The sequence below is a fragment of the Amia ocellicauda genome, chromosome 2 (genome assembly GCF_036373705.1).
Source record: "Amia ocellicauda isolate fAmiCal2 chromosome 2, fAmiCal2.hap1, whole genome shotgun sequence".
Taxonomy (NCBI): domain Eukaryota; kingdom Metazoa; phylum Chordata; class Actinopteri; order Amiiformes; family Amiidae; genus Amia; species Amia ocellicauda.
The window spans coordinates 10,432,031-10,448,020 of record NC_089851.1 but is presented as its reverse complement, the minus strand read 5'-3'; the positions used below and the strand labels follow the sequence as shown (position 1 = coordinate 10,448,020).

Sequence of the window (15,990 nt, the reverse complement as noted above, 5' to 3'; positions counted from 1 at the left end):
CGACAGGGTCATGGGCGGCCAAGGCTCATTGATGCACGTGGGGAGCGAAGGCTGGCCCGTGTGGTCCGATCCAACAGACGAGCTACTGTAGCTCAAATTGCTGAAAAAGTTCATGCTGGTTCTGATAGAAAGGTGTCAGAACACACAGTGCAGCGCAGTTTGTTGCGTATGGGGCTGCGTAGCCGCAGACCAGTCCGGGTGCCCATACTGACCCCTGTCCACTGTCGAAAGCGCCTACAATGGGCACGTGAGCATCAGAACTGGACCACGGAGCAATGGATGAAGGTGGCCTGGTCTGATGAATCACGAGTTCAAGGTGTTGACTTGGCCTCCAAATTCCCCAGATCTCAATCCAATCGAGCATCTGTGGGATGCGCTGGACAAACAAGTCCGATCCATGGAGGCCCCACCTCGCAACTTACAGGACTTAAAGGATCTGCTGCTAACGTATTGGTGCCAGATACCACAGCACACCTTCAGAGGTCTAGTGGAGTCCATGCTTCGACGGGTCAGGGCTGTTTTGGGGGCAAAAGGGGGACCTACACAATATTAGGCAGGTGGTCATAATGTTATGGCTGATCGGTGTATATATTCAAAATATCTAAGTAATGAAAAAAACAGAGGATTTTTACCAACAATATAATTGCTTATTTCTTCAATTTTTACATAGTTATTGTCAGGAACCCCCACCTATACACACACTTTCTGAAGGTAAGGACATGTGTTTTCATTGGTTTAACACTGTAGAACAGTAGTTCCCAACCCTGGACCTGGAGGACCCCTACTCTGCTTCCTATATCAGAGCCTTTTCATTATTTTAAACAGTAGGAGTTTTAAGTTTAGAATTGTATAAATAACTTATTAAAGAACAACTCTCTTATTACACAATTAAAAAAGTCAAATCTAAGCAGATTGTTACTTCAATTAAGGTTCAATTAAGGGTTGGGCGTCCTCCAGGACCAGGGTTGGGAACTCCTGATACAGAAAGACATAATACATGAGACAATGAGATGCATGAAACAAGGCTGCCATCTGTTGGTGATTCTTGTAAAATACTGTAACGGGGGGGGAAATAAGCAATTGTATTACCATGCTACTATTGGACTTGGATGCCATTTCCGCTGAGGTGTTTTATAGCATCGAACCTATTGCAAATGTCTTAATTCATTGAGTGCTTAAGGATAAATTTGTACAGTGTAGATCAGTTTACCTGTTTACGTATAAAAAGTGCCTAATTACCTGTGTTTATTAATTACCCAAGTTTATGAAATCTTATTTTAAATGTACAGTATTTCTGAAATTAAAAGGTCTGTACTATATTGAATTTCAAAAGAAACATTAAAAACATGAGAATACCTTCTTGAGGGGAAAATACAATATATATATATATATATATATATATATATATATATATATATATATATATATATATATACACTCACCTAAAGGATTATTAGGAACACCTGTTCAATTTCTCATTAATGCAATTATCTAACCAACCAATCACATGGCAGTTGCTTCAATGCATTTAGGGGTGTGGTCCTGGTCAAGACAATCTCCTGAACTCCAAACTGAATGTCTGAATGGGAAAGAAAGGTGATTTAAGCAATTTTGAGCGTGGCATGGTTGTTGGTGCCAGACGGGCCGGTCTGAGTATTTCACAATCTGCTCAGTTACTGGGATTTTCACGCACAACCATTTCTAGGGTTTACAAAGAATGGTGTGAAAAGGGAAAAACATCCAGTATGCGGCAGTCCTGTGGGCGAAAATGCCTTGTTGATGCTAGAGGTCAGAGGAGAATGGGCCGACTGATTCAAGCTGATAGAAGAGCAACTTTGACTGAAATAACCACTCGTTACAACCGAGGTATGCAGCAAAGCATTTGTGAAGCCACAACACGTACAACCTTGAGGCGGATGGGCTACAACAGCAGAAGACCCCACCGGGTACCACTCATCTCCACTACAAATAGGAAAAAGAGGCTACAATTTGCACAAGCTCACCAAAATTGGACAGTTGAAGACTGGAAAAATGTTGCCTGGTCTGATGAGTCTCGATTTCTGTTGAGACATTCAGATGGTAGAGTCAGAATTTGGCGTAAACAGAATGAGAACATGGATCCATCATGCCTTGTTACCACTGTGCAGGCTGGTGGTGGTGGTGTAATGGTGTGGGGGATGTTTTCTTGGCATACTTTAGGCCCCTTAGTGCCAATTGGGCATCGTTTAAATGCCACGGCCTACCTGAGCATTGTTTCTGACCATGTCCATCCCTTTATGACCACCATGTACCCATCCTCTGATGGCTACTTCCAGCAGGATAATGCACCATGTCACAAAGGTCGAATCATTTCAAATTGGTTTCTTGAACATGACAATGAGTTCACTGTACTAAACTGGCCCCCACAGTCACCAGATCTCAACCCAATAGAGCATCTTTGGGATGTGGTGGAACGGGAGCTTCGTGCCCTGGATGTGCATCCCACAAATCTCCATCTACTGCAAGATGCTATCCTATCAATATGGGCCAACATTTCTAAAGAATGCTTTCAGCACCTTGTTGAATCAATGCCACATAGAATTAAGGCAGTTCTGAAGGCGAAAGGGGGTCAAACACAGTATTAGTATGGTGTTCCTAATAATCCTTTAGGTGAGTGTATATGTATGTGATCATTCAAGCTTTTATATGATTTATTGATATATATTGTTGATGCTGCCACAACCTTGTCAATCCATTAACAGGGAGAATTGACATGCCTTGGGTTACTTTTAAACTTTCCTAAATCATTTACTTTAAAGAAAGAAAGAAAGTCAGTTCAAGACTTTGACCCTCACCTACTGCTGTCTCACCACACTGCACCAAGATACCTTCAGACACTCGTCTCTCCATACATCCCCTCCTGACCACTGCGCTCCTCCAGTGCCAGAAGGCTAACTCTGCCTCCTCTCCACTCTCCCTCCTCCAGAGCCGCTCCTCCTCATCCCTGGCCCCTAAGTGGTGGAACGACCTGCCCACCGAAGTCAAAACAGCAGAGTCCTTGACCTCATTCCGCGCTTACTCATAACACATCTCTTCCAACAGCACTTGTAATATTAGTCCTCTATCCCTGCTAGATATCACTTCACAGTTTTATTATGCTCCTCGCATTCTTGATTGTTTTCCTCCTTGCTCCCTTTCCCGTAGCCCTTGACTGTGACCCTACATCTTGACAGCACTTAGCTTTCACTGTCCAGGATGTAGGACCTCACTTACTGTACTTGTGTAAATTGTGAATTGGAATTTGTAAAATGTATTATTTTGAATTGCTATGTTTTAGCTAAATTGAATTTGTAATGATTGATGCCTTGTACTTCTCTGTATTTTTGCACTTTTGTTGTAAGTCGCCCTGGATAAGGGCGTCTGCCAAGAAATACAAATACTACTACTACTACTACTACTACTACTACTACTACTACTAATAATAATAATAATAATAATAATAATAATAATAATAAAAAGAAAGAAAATGACAAAAACATGATCTCTGTCTCTCGACGCCCCCTTCTGGCCGTGCCCTGAACCGCCGCTCTGTGCTGAAAGGCGCACTGACGACACCACGTCACCTCTCCAATAGGAAGTTGCTGCAGAAGCGAGCAGCTCTCCACTCAGCGCAGGGCCTTGTGATCCGCGAAACAGCAACGTCAGCCTCGCCTCTGTCAAGTGACAGCTTCCCAAAACACAGACACCACTGGGAAACATGGACGACGACGTGCTAACCACTCTGAAGATACTGATAATCGGAGAGAGCGGCGTGGGGAAGTCAAGGTGAGGGATGCCGTGGTCGTGGCCTGTGAGAGCAGCTGAGCCCGCAGGCCTGGCTCCGGCTCCGGCGCTCGCTTTGTTTACCCCACAGTGCTGCCACATTGTATCGTCATACCCGATATCTTTACTGTATCTTTAGTGCTGTGTCCTTTATGTCTTTATTTGACTGTCCCGCAGTCGGATCGGTCTTACTGTTTGATAGGGTCGACTTGAAATTGCAACACTTCGGGAAACAAAGGCATTGTTGTTTTTCAAATGGCTTGGGTGTATTTTCCCAGCCCTGTTTACAGGGAGTCGGGATTACATCTGGGGTTTGGCTTGGAGAAAAGTTAACCAACCGGTTAAGTTTGGTTCTGATGAGGTCATTGTCTGTAGTTGGATTCGTGTTTACAATATGTTAAGCACATTAGTAACTTGCTAACTGGCACTGATGTGTTTACAATTATTCCCTGAAGACGAGAGGATCCGGGCGAAGTCAGGGTCCGTTCATGGGTGATGTAAACAGACGCGTCTCTCGCTTTTTTCTGGTGCAGGGATTTCCAAATCGGTCCTGGAGGACCCCCTGTCCCGCTGGGTTGTGTTCCAATTGTGAGATCTTAATTGCTTAATTGGATCCTTAATTGAACTAAGAATGGAATATAAGGTTAAGTATGTAATTAAGAGCTCGGTCGGAACACAAAGCAGCAGGGCAGGCGGTCCTCCAGGAATCGCTTTTCTATTGTACACTTCTTGACCAGAGTGTTTGCTACCTTTAAACTTCAAACTAAATTGGAGTGGAACCAAACGGCGACCCAAACGCATGTCCCCGGTTGAGTACACACCATAAGAGATGCCAGTTATGAAAGTGCATGCTGCTGTTGGTACGCAGTCAGTTACAGCTTGGCACCAGAGACCAGTCACGGAGTGATGTTGCAAACCCGGCCGGGATGACGACACCCTGGGTCACGGAGGGGCTGTCGTGTCTGATTGGGCTCTGGGCTTGGCAGCAGTGGGACAGAGGAGAGCAGGGGAAAGGTCAATCACAGTTTTCATCATCTTAATGCTTGCGTTCTGTCAGTACATGTTTATAAACCTTAGTATTGTAGCAGCATATAGGCCTACATACTCTCTCCATATTCCCCACATCTCCAAACCACTGTTTTCACTTAAAATATGTTATTTAAAATGTGAACAGCTCCCAGAACTTTAATCCTACTGATGCATCAGGAAAAACAAAGCAGCCTGGGTAACACAATTCCTGACAACATAAACATCTGTCTTTAGCATCACTTTAAGAGTTACATGGATTCTTCAAATGCTTGTTTGAACAAATCAACAGTCACAAGATATTTGTATTTTATTTTATGAAGTGCATGCTCTGGTTAGTGTAATGTACATGACTTTACTACAGATTTTTTATTTTAAGCCCTACAAAAAAAAGTACCTTACTTTTTTCATATTTGTTTAATTTGATATTAGCTCAAACTAAAACATTTTACAACATCATGCAACAATTGTGCTTGAATTATTTATTTTTTCACATTGAAAAAACATTTTAACTACAGTTAATTGTGAGGTGAACCTAATAATGACTTTTCATAGCAAAAAGCTGTACAATGTACAGAAAGTACAACAAATTAGGTGAAGCATTATGAAACAGTACTGTATGCTTAAATAGCAAGCTGCGGTGGACATTAGACTCCCATTGCATAGTAGTTTTGGCCATGCTGGATTTACTACACATGGACTCCTTTATATATCTTCAGCAAATACCTCAATTGGGTGACTCTGTGTGAAATATTTTGGGGTAGTAAAACACTAGTGCTAGTCTGGGTCTGTGAAACCAGCCCTTAAACTGATCCAATTTACTGGCCATTTATTCTTTACTGAACTCAAATATAACATGAATACATTAAGAAGTATGTCAATTTTGATGAATCAGTAGATTTTATTTTTGGACACTTTACAGATTCTGTGCTATATTACCCTACCCAAATAGCTGAATTCAGACGTCAGATTGAGGGTTCATGCAACACAAGTATTAAAATATTGGAGCCACCTGTACAATAAAATATATTGACCCAGAGCCATTTTCTGAAAGTATCATTGAGTCCTAATCTCAAAGCCAATTTTTCCTTAGAACCTGATACATTCTCCATATGGAAAAAGACAGTTTATTTCATTAGACAGTTCATTAATTCTCATATGAAGAAAGTTAAAATTGTAAAAAATATATTTGAAACCTCATCTCTCAATCTGATTTGCTAGACGTTCAATAACCAGTTCGTTTACAAAGGGCAGTTGTTGCTTTCTGTGGTTTGAAGCCCATTCAGGCATTTTTATGATCCTTTTGTACTATTTGGCAGGATTTGATAATGTTTTAGCAAGATTACTTATGTGAATTGTTGGAAGGCCTTACAATGAGATTTCTGTCAATTGAAATTTTTTTTTTCTTGTTTTCAAAAACTGGATTTATATAACACAATGTTTATGCCATTTAAAAATATATATAATACATGTTTTGTTTTTTGTTTAACAATTCTCAAATTTAAATAAGTAAAAATAAATATAGGTGTTGAAATTTGCCATGTTATTTGCAGTGTAAGGTAAACACGATGAAATTAACATACCTATAATATTTTTGAGTGATTCTATTTTTGATTAAATTAGTACCTATTAATAAAATAACAAAGTAGGCCTAGCCTTCACATATATAAATTAGTTAAAATAGGCTATGTTATAGGTGGACCACTTTGACACTTTCACATATTTATGGTCCGTTTTCCAATCGCCACCTTTGGATAGCTACAGGTGAAAATGTACTTATCATTCAAATTATCTTATTGTTAAGGTTAGATTTTTATTACAATTTATTTCTGAAATGATGAAGTGGTTCCGTTAAATCTAGTATTTGCTTTTTAATGAATTGCAGTTATTTGGTACATGCAAATATATCATTATACACATAGATATACCTACATGTTATGCAACAAAGTTGCAAAAAATTATTGCTCTCAGTTAGTTGTTGAGATTAACGTACATTTACCTATTGTCCTGGTCTCGTCATGCATGTTTGCCTGAACCCTGCCCTATTGAGCTAAAGCACACTGATGTCATCTGAACTGCTTGCACTTCATATCATAAATTCCTTTCAATTTAACTTTAGATGTCAAAACCCAATCATTACAATTAGTAAATTCAGGACTGTGAAGTGTTTAAAATTAATATAATACAAGGCTTTGAGTGTAAATTACAATTGTATTTGTAATTCAAAGGCCAATTTTGTTTGTCGGTCTTCAACAATTTAATTTATTATTATGAAGGAAATTAATAGTTGGGGTAGTCCTACACTCTGTACAAAATTAACCCCATTTGTGTGTGTGTTTTATTCCTTTTCTGTAGAACATTTAGACCTAATACTACAGTATAAGTATAAGATTGCAAACTCTTTCTCTGAAGGGAACTTCCCAGTGACCTGGTTTTAATATATTTGAGCACACTCCAGACAATATGACATAACTGGCCATTTTCTTTGTAAGTAGTTTGGACCAGAATCCAGTGTGGCATACTATGTAAAATGACAGAGAAATGTATGACCCAAATCCTTAATAAATGACTGGAAAAGTGTGACTAGTAATTATAGAACTGCATAAAGGAAGTGGTTTCTAAGTGACGTAGTTTGCTGGGAGTTATACAAATGTATACTGCAATGTGAAATCAGCAAAAAGGAGCAATTTAGACAGAAGCAGCAAGAACAGTAGACAAGTACAGGGTGCAATTAAATGGATCCTCTTTCTGCTGTGCTTTTCAGTTGACCTTAAAGAAATGTCTTTGCATCTCTCCTAGGGCATAAATACAACATGTCATCCTACTGGCCTTCCATACCTTTTCATATTGGAGGACAATGAATTGAATAGAATTGAATTTGAATATTAGGCGGACACATTGCTTTGAAGGCAGTATCGAAATGAAAGAATTACAGTAGAAGGGCATGTTTCTTTGTGTGGTGGATAATCCAAATATTGTGGCAATGGTACTGTCTCGTGTCTTCCATAATATTGGTACATTTAAAAAAACCTCAATGTCAAGAGAAACCCACAGTAAGATGTATTCTTTGAAGAACAGAAAGTGTTGTGTAGGATCTATGTTGGGATGCGTCACAATGGACTAATCGATTTAATTCATACTTTGACTTTTTCATAATGTTTCATAAAGGTTTTTTTTTTTTTCTCTCTCTCTCCAGTCTTCTCCTAAGATTCACAGATGATACGTTTGATCCAGAACTTGCAGCAACTATTGGTAAGTTTAAATGAGTCCTGTCATCACATCACATCAGAGAAGGTCTGTGTCTGTGTTTATTTATCAGGGATGTCTTCAGCAAAGAGAGTTGCAAAGTTTTCTTAAGAAAAATAAAATTTTAACCAAGACTGTTTTCTTAGTTGGTATAAACCAACTTAAACCTACATATTCAATGTATTTATTCAGTCATTAATTAGCCACCTTGCTAGATTGGACATCTTGGTATAGGCTTAACCGTTGTCAAATGACTCCTTTATATAAATACAGCATATATTAATCACCTCAGTTTTACCACTGTTTATTTTATAGTGCTTTGCATGAGTGAAATGACCAGCACAATGATGTTTTCTGCCTGATTGGGGCTGTTTGGATTGCACCTTATGACGTCATCCAGTAAAACCATGCCAGTGCAGGTGTAAAATGCTCTGCTCTTGGCTGAGCTCTGCGTTCCCTCTGTCTCACTCTCTCACATATGGGTTACAGGTGGAAATGGGCAGTGCGACGCACAGAGGAGGGGAGGGGGGGTATTGGCCTTAAGCAATGTGAGGTATTCACACCGTGCTGTGCTCTAGGTGTCTGAGGAAGCAGCTTGGGGAAGACTGTGGCTGGGCAAGGCCCGAGCAGCCCGCTCTGTACCTCTGGGACTTGCATCCTGGTTTGGCCCAGTACCTCTCCTAATAAACAGCCTCCAGCATCGTGATTGAATCGTATCCCTCTGACTTTATACAGAGCAGTTATGAAATAAATGTTTTGCGTTGTTTTTCTTTTTCACCCCAGAGGTTTGATTCCAAAGGTTTAGGAACTTTTAACATTAATTCATTTGAAATCTTCACATTATTATTTATTATTATTATTATTATTATTATTATTATTATTATTATTATTTATTTTCTTATTATCACAGACTTAAACACTTGCTGTGGGATCCAGCAGAACTGGACTTTTTTTTACCAGTCTCGGTGTCAAATCCCATAACTGTTCAATGTAAAAAAAAAACATACAGTGTGTAATTCCATGTGTGATACAGTGTTAAGATCAACACATACTATTATATATCAGTTACATTGATTTCATTGGAAATCTTGCAAGTCAACTTGGATAAAGGTGTCTGACAATGCATAAATAAATTTGTAACTTTACTCTAATGTGTGGCCTATCTAACACTAGGAAGCCAAGTGAATAAGACATATTTTGAATTGTTTAATAGGGCGCCATATTGTGGCATTGTGTATGGCTATCTATGTATTTCTAACCAAACAGATGCTGCTGTGCCCCTGAGGGTGCTTCAGTATGTTAAAACGATAAGAGTTTCCTTCCTTCAGCCAGAACTCCTCATATCACGACTTACAATATCATCTGACTGCCAGTTAGGCAAGTTGTTATTTTTCTTTCCTGGATGGGGTAAGATGTACTGCATAAAACAGAAAACATTAAATTAAATAATTTGGAAATATCTGTTCAAACAGTTTCATTTCACTTTTGGATTAATCAGAACGAGAAGGTGGTATAAAAACAAAAGAAGAAATACAACCCAGTGAACGTCCTGCCAGTGATAATATTCTCCCAGCCATTAGCAGCAGTCATTTCCTTGCCACATTAAAAACAAAAGAAACTACTTTTTGTGTTTGTTGTTTTATGGCAGTTAGGCAAGCAGATTTTGTCCTTTGGAAAATGAAAACAAATCCACCTTTGTAAAGTTGGCACTGCTTTCACAAAGTTTCCTTTATATTTTACATCAGCTGTTTGAATTCTGTCACGAGTGTGGCTGGACCAGACCCAGCATCAAAGGAACGGGCTGTGTGTTTCTTCCACAGGCTGTCTGCTGAGCCACTAAGACATTCATCCTCTTTCTATGTTTTGTAGCAGTACAGTATTAAGTGGAGTTAATATCCCTGGAGTCTTTTAAAGGGATAATACCCCTACATGAAACTAAATTGGTCAAATCATATGCACACTTTGAATGCTTGCCAATTGCCCTTTAAAAAACAAACAATAACATAGAATTAGATATCCTGAACTCAGGCAATTAAAAAGAATGCCAAAAAATTGTCATTACAACAAGCAATGCTAACAAGAGTATAGTGAAGGAGTAGCTAAATATACATTAAACAAAAAATTATTACAGCTTTACAGTCAACAGAATAATGTTCAAAATATTTTGTGAGCTCTTGGCATGTTTTTAAATTTTTTACATAAGTGAAATAGTTTGAAAGCAACAGCAGGTCATTAGATGCAGTGAAATAAAGTCAGTATAGTCAAATTGTAACTTTTAAAATAAACTATTTAGATCAGGAATTGTGCTGTATGTTCTACAAATAAAACCAATACCTTCAATTGTGTTCGCCCTGTACGTGTGATACATTTGGACAGCCAGCTTACCCATTTGTGAGTCTGTTTGGCTCTATGGTGTACTTTCAGGTTCCTAAAGCAAAATGCCTTGGTGGTTTGAGAGAGCTGTCATTGATTTACCTTTTTATATTTTGTACAGATGTATGCTACTGAATGTACATTTCGTAAAATAGCCTGCTGAAAAAAACCTCTCGTGTTTTGTATATCTTGCCACGTCTAGATTAATTTGTGTACGGTACGGACAAATGTCGAAAAGCTTGTTTATACAATAAAGGCTCTGTTACGGCTGCTTGTATGAAGATTGACAGTGTTCAAGGTCAGGGAGGTGGGATCCCGCTAAGCTTAAACAACCCGTCCCACTTCTGTTTTCATTATGGTTGAAATTTGATAGAGATGTCAAAACATCCCAAATTTGATTTAAGTATTACTGACAATTTCTTTCAATACATGTTTAAAATCATGGATAAGATGTCTTCCAACATTTTCATGTGTTGAGAGGAGTTTTTACGTTTTTAATTCTTTGAGTGGTGGAATTAAAACCTTTTTTTTTTTTCCCTCTTGATTGTAATCTTGCTTATCTGGAATTTAGCAATACAGTTATAGATGGGGATTGTATACTTTTCCTTTAAGTTTCATCAATTAATCTTTAAAATGTTTTTTTCCAATTTCCAGAACAGACTTTCACACTTGTAAAATGTTGATATTAATTCCACACTTGTAAAAATGTTGATATTAATTCCACTACATTTGTTTCACTGTGCATTTAGGTGTTGACTTTAAAGTAAAAACTATTGCAGTGGATGGGAACAAGGCTAAACTTGCAATCTGGGTAAGCAGTTTGTGTGTGTGTGTGTGTTGCTTGCTTGTGTTTTAATAAACTGAAGCAGGTTATAAATGCATTCTTCTAAATGTGGTCTTATCTTTGTATTTTAGTAATGCTGTTTTCACTATTATTAAATAATATTATATAATTATTAGTTATGCATTTATTTTGTGAAACTAAGCAGATCGTAAAGATCATATAATAGATGACATAACACAATTGTTTTATAATAATTAGAAGGAAGGAGATTTTTGTAACCATACCATAGAATACTCATTCAAGATTTAATCTTCTGCGTAATATTTTATAGATCAAACTAATTAAAATATACATATTTTTGGTTTCTGGGTTTCATTTATAACTAAAGTAGTGAAGTTATGTTTTATTATAAGATATGGCACAACTCATGCAGTCATCCAGAAGATGGTGCTAATACATAACTATACAACCTGTACTGATATAAGTTGGATCAAAACATATTGTTTTCAGAGCTGGAGTTGGAGTTCTTTCTTTTTTCCACTCTGGCCTTAATATTTAGTCAAATAATGTGTTTTTGTGTTGCAGGACACTGCTGGTCAGGAAAGGTTCAGAACCTTGACACCTAGCTACTATCGAGGAGCACAGGGTGTCATTCTGGGTAGGCAAACCACTTTATTACAGAATTGTCAATGCCATTATCAATAAACCCTTGTTACTGACTTTTTTTTCAGTATATTTTTTTTTTATGTATAAGTAAGTATGTATATAACAGGTAGGAGATCTAGCAGAGATTCTTTAACTGCTCACAAAAAAGCTGTGTGCATATTGTGGGTGTTTAATATGGGTTAGACTACCACATCTTAAAGGGGAACTTTGCATCAAAGTGAGTTCAATTTAAATACAAGTGGATTAAAATATGTCTTCTGTCTCCCTATTTTAGTATATGATGTTACGAGACGAGATACTTTTACCAAACTTGACAACTGGTTAAATGAGCTGGAGACATACTGTACCAGGAATGATCTAGTGAAAATGTTGGTTGGGAACAAAATTGATAAGGTGAGAAATGTGTGTTTTATAAATGTTATCTGTAGCAGCTAAAAACAAAAACAAGCTGTTTCCTTCAAAATAACTTTTCTCTAAATGGAAATAAGTTGCTAAGAGCTATTTCAATTGTGTAGGTAACCAAAACTGTATTCATAAATTATTGTATAACCTTGGCATTCTTCATCTGGTTGTGCATTAGTGTTTAGAAATATTTTGCTGCATTACCTAGATCCTGTACTCTTTTCATGGGAATATAGGTCATAATGGTGTGTGTATGAGACAGTTTTAGATCATTCCTCTGGTGCCTGTTATACTCTTTCAGTTTTCATGGGATACTCTTTTACAAATGCCTAGTCTGCCCTCATTCATTTACAATGTCTGATATACACTCAAGACACATGTGATGAATGATTATACTTTTTGTTTTAGGAAAATCGTGAAGTAGACAGGAATGAAGGCCTGAAGTTTGCAAGAAAACATTCCATGCTTTTTATAGGTAAGTCAGGAGAATTCTCCTTAAACAACTGTTTCCATGAATTATGACAGGCAATTATGCAGAGGAAACTGTTTTTTAAATTAATGTCATGCCGGTGGAGGAATGTGTACATGCGTGCAGTGCTGTCTTTCTATTTTTAACACGCTATCTCATACTGACAATTACGTTTCGGCTCCCTTCAGTTTTAGCTTATGCTTTGCAGTTAAGATGTCATTGTCCATATTCACATCCTCACAACCCATTTGTGATAAACCATTCTTACTAGTGTAGTTTACAGATGTCTTTTTTTTTTTAATTCAGGGTTTTACTCTTCATATTTTTCTTTCTCGTGTGAAGCACATTTACGTGCCTCACAATATATTATCTCTATACAACTTGTAAGAAATTGCCAAGGCCATTCCACATTGTTACCTGCTTTTCACTTATGTGTACATTTAACCATGAAAGCAGTATAACTAAAGATGTTAGGCACTATTACTTTTAATAAAATGAGTACAGGTCCATTCAAATTATCCTTGACTTTGATAGGGTCTGTTCTTGAATGGAATAACTTACACAAGTAGCTATTGATGCCATTGAGATGTACTTTAGTCCAAACGATAATTGAGTTTGTTTACTGAAAAAGGTTGCGGCCTTGAATTTCAGACTTCCCCACAACCTTTCAATTAAAGCGCCAGGTGGTGGTCCACAGTGTACATTTTAAATTTAAGTTCAATTTAAATTCACATCTGTATTTGACACTGACGAGCTTTGTGTGCATTTTGACCTTCCCATGTAGAAGCGAGTGCGAAAACCTGTGACGGTGTGCAGTGTGCTTTTGAAGAGCTTGTGGAGAAAATCATTCAGACCCCGGGGCTGTGGGAGAGCGAGACTCAGAGCCGGGGCGTGAGGCTGTCCGATGAAGAGCAGAGGGGAGGTGGAGGCTGTGGGGGATATTGCTCCTTGGTGTAAAAGAAAAGAAAAAGGAAGAAAACAAAGGAAACACAAAAACAATAGACATAATTTTCTAACTATTTAAACGGCTTCTGAATTGTATTGCTGTGTTTTATACATTCGGTTGCTGCTATTATAGGGACATTGCTGTTTGCACACCTCCTGGTATCATGGCAGCATTCATTGTTTGTTAATTCCCCCCCGCTGAGCAAAGTTTCCAGATCACGGACGATCTGACGCTCGAGTGCAAACCCCCCGGTCCACGGTTACTGCTCCTGAACAGCAATGGACTTGTCCTGCAAGAGCAAATGAATGTGGTTGATACGAGTCCTAACCCAATCTTATTAAGTCACGGAAAAAACAAACACGTCCATCCTCGCTGCCTTTTAGAGTAAAATGTTATTTTTATCTTATATACTTGATGACATGTTTCTTCTATAAGCGCAAAAATGTTATCATCCTTTCCTGTCTCTGTTTTGAATGTGCAGATGTTATAATGCATTGTGTCCAGTTAAGCACAAGTTTATCCAGAATTAAAGTAATTTATCTTCTGTAGTATGTTGCTGCTTTATGCTCAGCATGATCACGCTTGTATTCCAGATTAAAGAGAGCAAACAAAAAGTAACGAAGGAATGCTAGATTTTATTGTTTTATCTGCTGAATTGCTGCTTCACGCTATCTAACCAGAGACTTTGGAGTAATGTATGAGACTCTGAATCGGCGATTTTGTTTGAAATTATAGTAAAGGGCTTTTTGGAACTATGTTTTATTACTTTTATTAACTTGGAAGCTACAGTTTAACATGTTTTGATGGGTATATAAATCAAGCGGATTGGCACTGTGGCTTTCTATTGTACACTGCAAAAACACAAAAATGCATGTCTAGTGTGGTTTCCATGTTTCCTTAGCGCTTGCATTAATGATCCATATCCCATGCACAATCTGTCTTTCTTAAAAAAAAAAAAATACAAAAAAAATCTTCATATCAAAGATTTAACTTGCGGAGTCGCATTTAGGATATAAATCATTCCTGGGTCTGAAACATTTAAAGAACTATTAACCTTTATGGTTCGCTGGAACATAATAGATCTACAGTATTTTAGGTACATTAGTTTTTCTTTGCCTTTTCTAAAATCCCCCCCCCCCCCCCCCAAAAAAAATGTAGCCTGTCCCCCTTAGATGGGTTGAGGGTAGTTTTGTCCATATTCATACCGTTTGACCTGTGTCATGTGCTCACATTTAACCACCAACATGCTGGTAGTACCTGAGTGCCAGAATGGAGATTGATTGAAGGGAATACATTCTGCAGTCCCCACGCTGTCATGGTGGAATTAATTTCGATCGATCATGCTTTGAGACCACCTGGGTGGTAAGGACTGATGCAAAGGCCATGCCTTCTGCCTGTGTTTATTTAAAACATTCTAATATTTCATTTGTATTCTTTATTTTTTTTAATAGCATGTAAAAATTGTATGACTATTTGTGTTGTAAGTAACTAAAATTTATTTAACTCTTCACACGTTTACTCCTTAATAAAGGGTCCTTTATTTGGTGACTATTTTTAAACCAGGTATATACCTTCCCACACAACTTTTTTTTTGTTCCTAAAACAAATGGTCTTTCCGGGTGTATGTCATGACATTTTTCTTTGGCAATAAACATATGAGTTTTTAAATTAAAGAGTACACAAGATTTCTTTTTTTTTTTTTGGTAATATGGGCAAATGCTAACTTAAGTACAATCATAAACATATAAACAATGTGTTTTATAATGTACTGCAAGTGGGGATGATATTGTAGTATTGCATAAGGTGGCTTTACTGCTCTGCAAAAGGAATGTAAACAACATGCTGTGAATTACAACTTCTCAAAATGGGAGGGAAAACACGATGTATATTAATGTAAATATAGTAGGAATCAAATACCTGAACTTAATACTGTAATACATTAGTATCGTAAGGTAGAAGTGTGAGCCCAGGTGTATCGTCAAGATTTTTCTCCATAGGATTCTGAAAAAGGTGGGAAGTAAATTTAAATGTTTTCCGTGATTGTTTTACAAGGCTTAAAACTGAAATATATTTACTGTTGACTACTTTATTGAATTTTATTTTATTGTTTATGTCATAGTTATTTCCTACTTTAACCATATTAAAAACAATTAAAAACTAACTATAAATTTGTTTTACTTCCCAATGTCAGGCCTTTCCTGTCTTATTGGACATATATCCTGTTTCCATATTCAGATGATTGTATTTGAAATACATTACAGTAAAATAGGATGAGGA

General features: G+C 37.6%; 1 protein-coding gene across 1 annotated transcript; it reads left to right on the top strand.

Moving 5' to 3' along the window:
• The first annotated feature begins 3,599 nt into the window (after window positions 1–3,599).
• Window positions 3,600–15,386, top strand: LOC136764098 (ras-related protein Rab-18). The gene is made up of 7 exons (XM_066717923.1): window positions 3,600–3,804; window positions 8,024–8,079; window positions 11,196–11,257; window positions 11,816–11,888; window positions 12,171–12,289; window positions 12,707–12,773; window positions 13,552–15,386. Exons 1-7 carry the CDS (start codon window positions 3,737–3,739, stop codon window positions 13,722–13,724), a joined length of 618 nt encoding a protein of 205 aa, XP_066574020.1. The 5' UTR covers window positions 3,600–3,736; the 3' UTR covers window positions 13,725–15,386.
• Window positions 15,387–15,990: the final 604 nt, after the last annotated feature.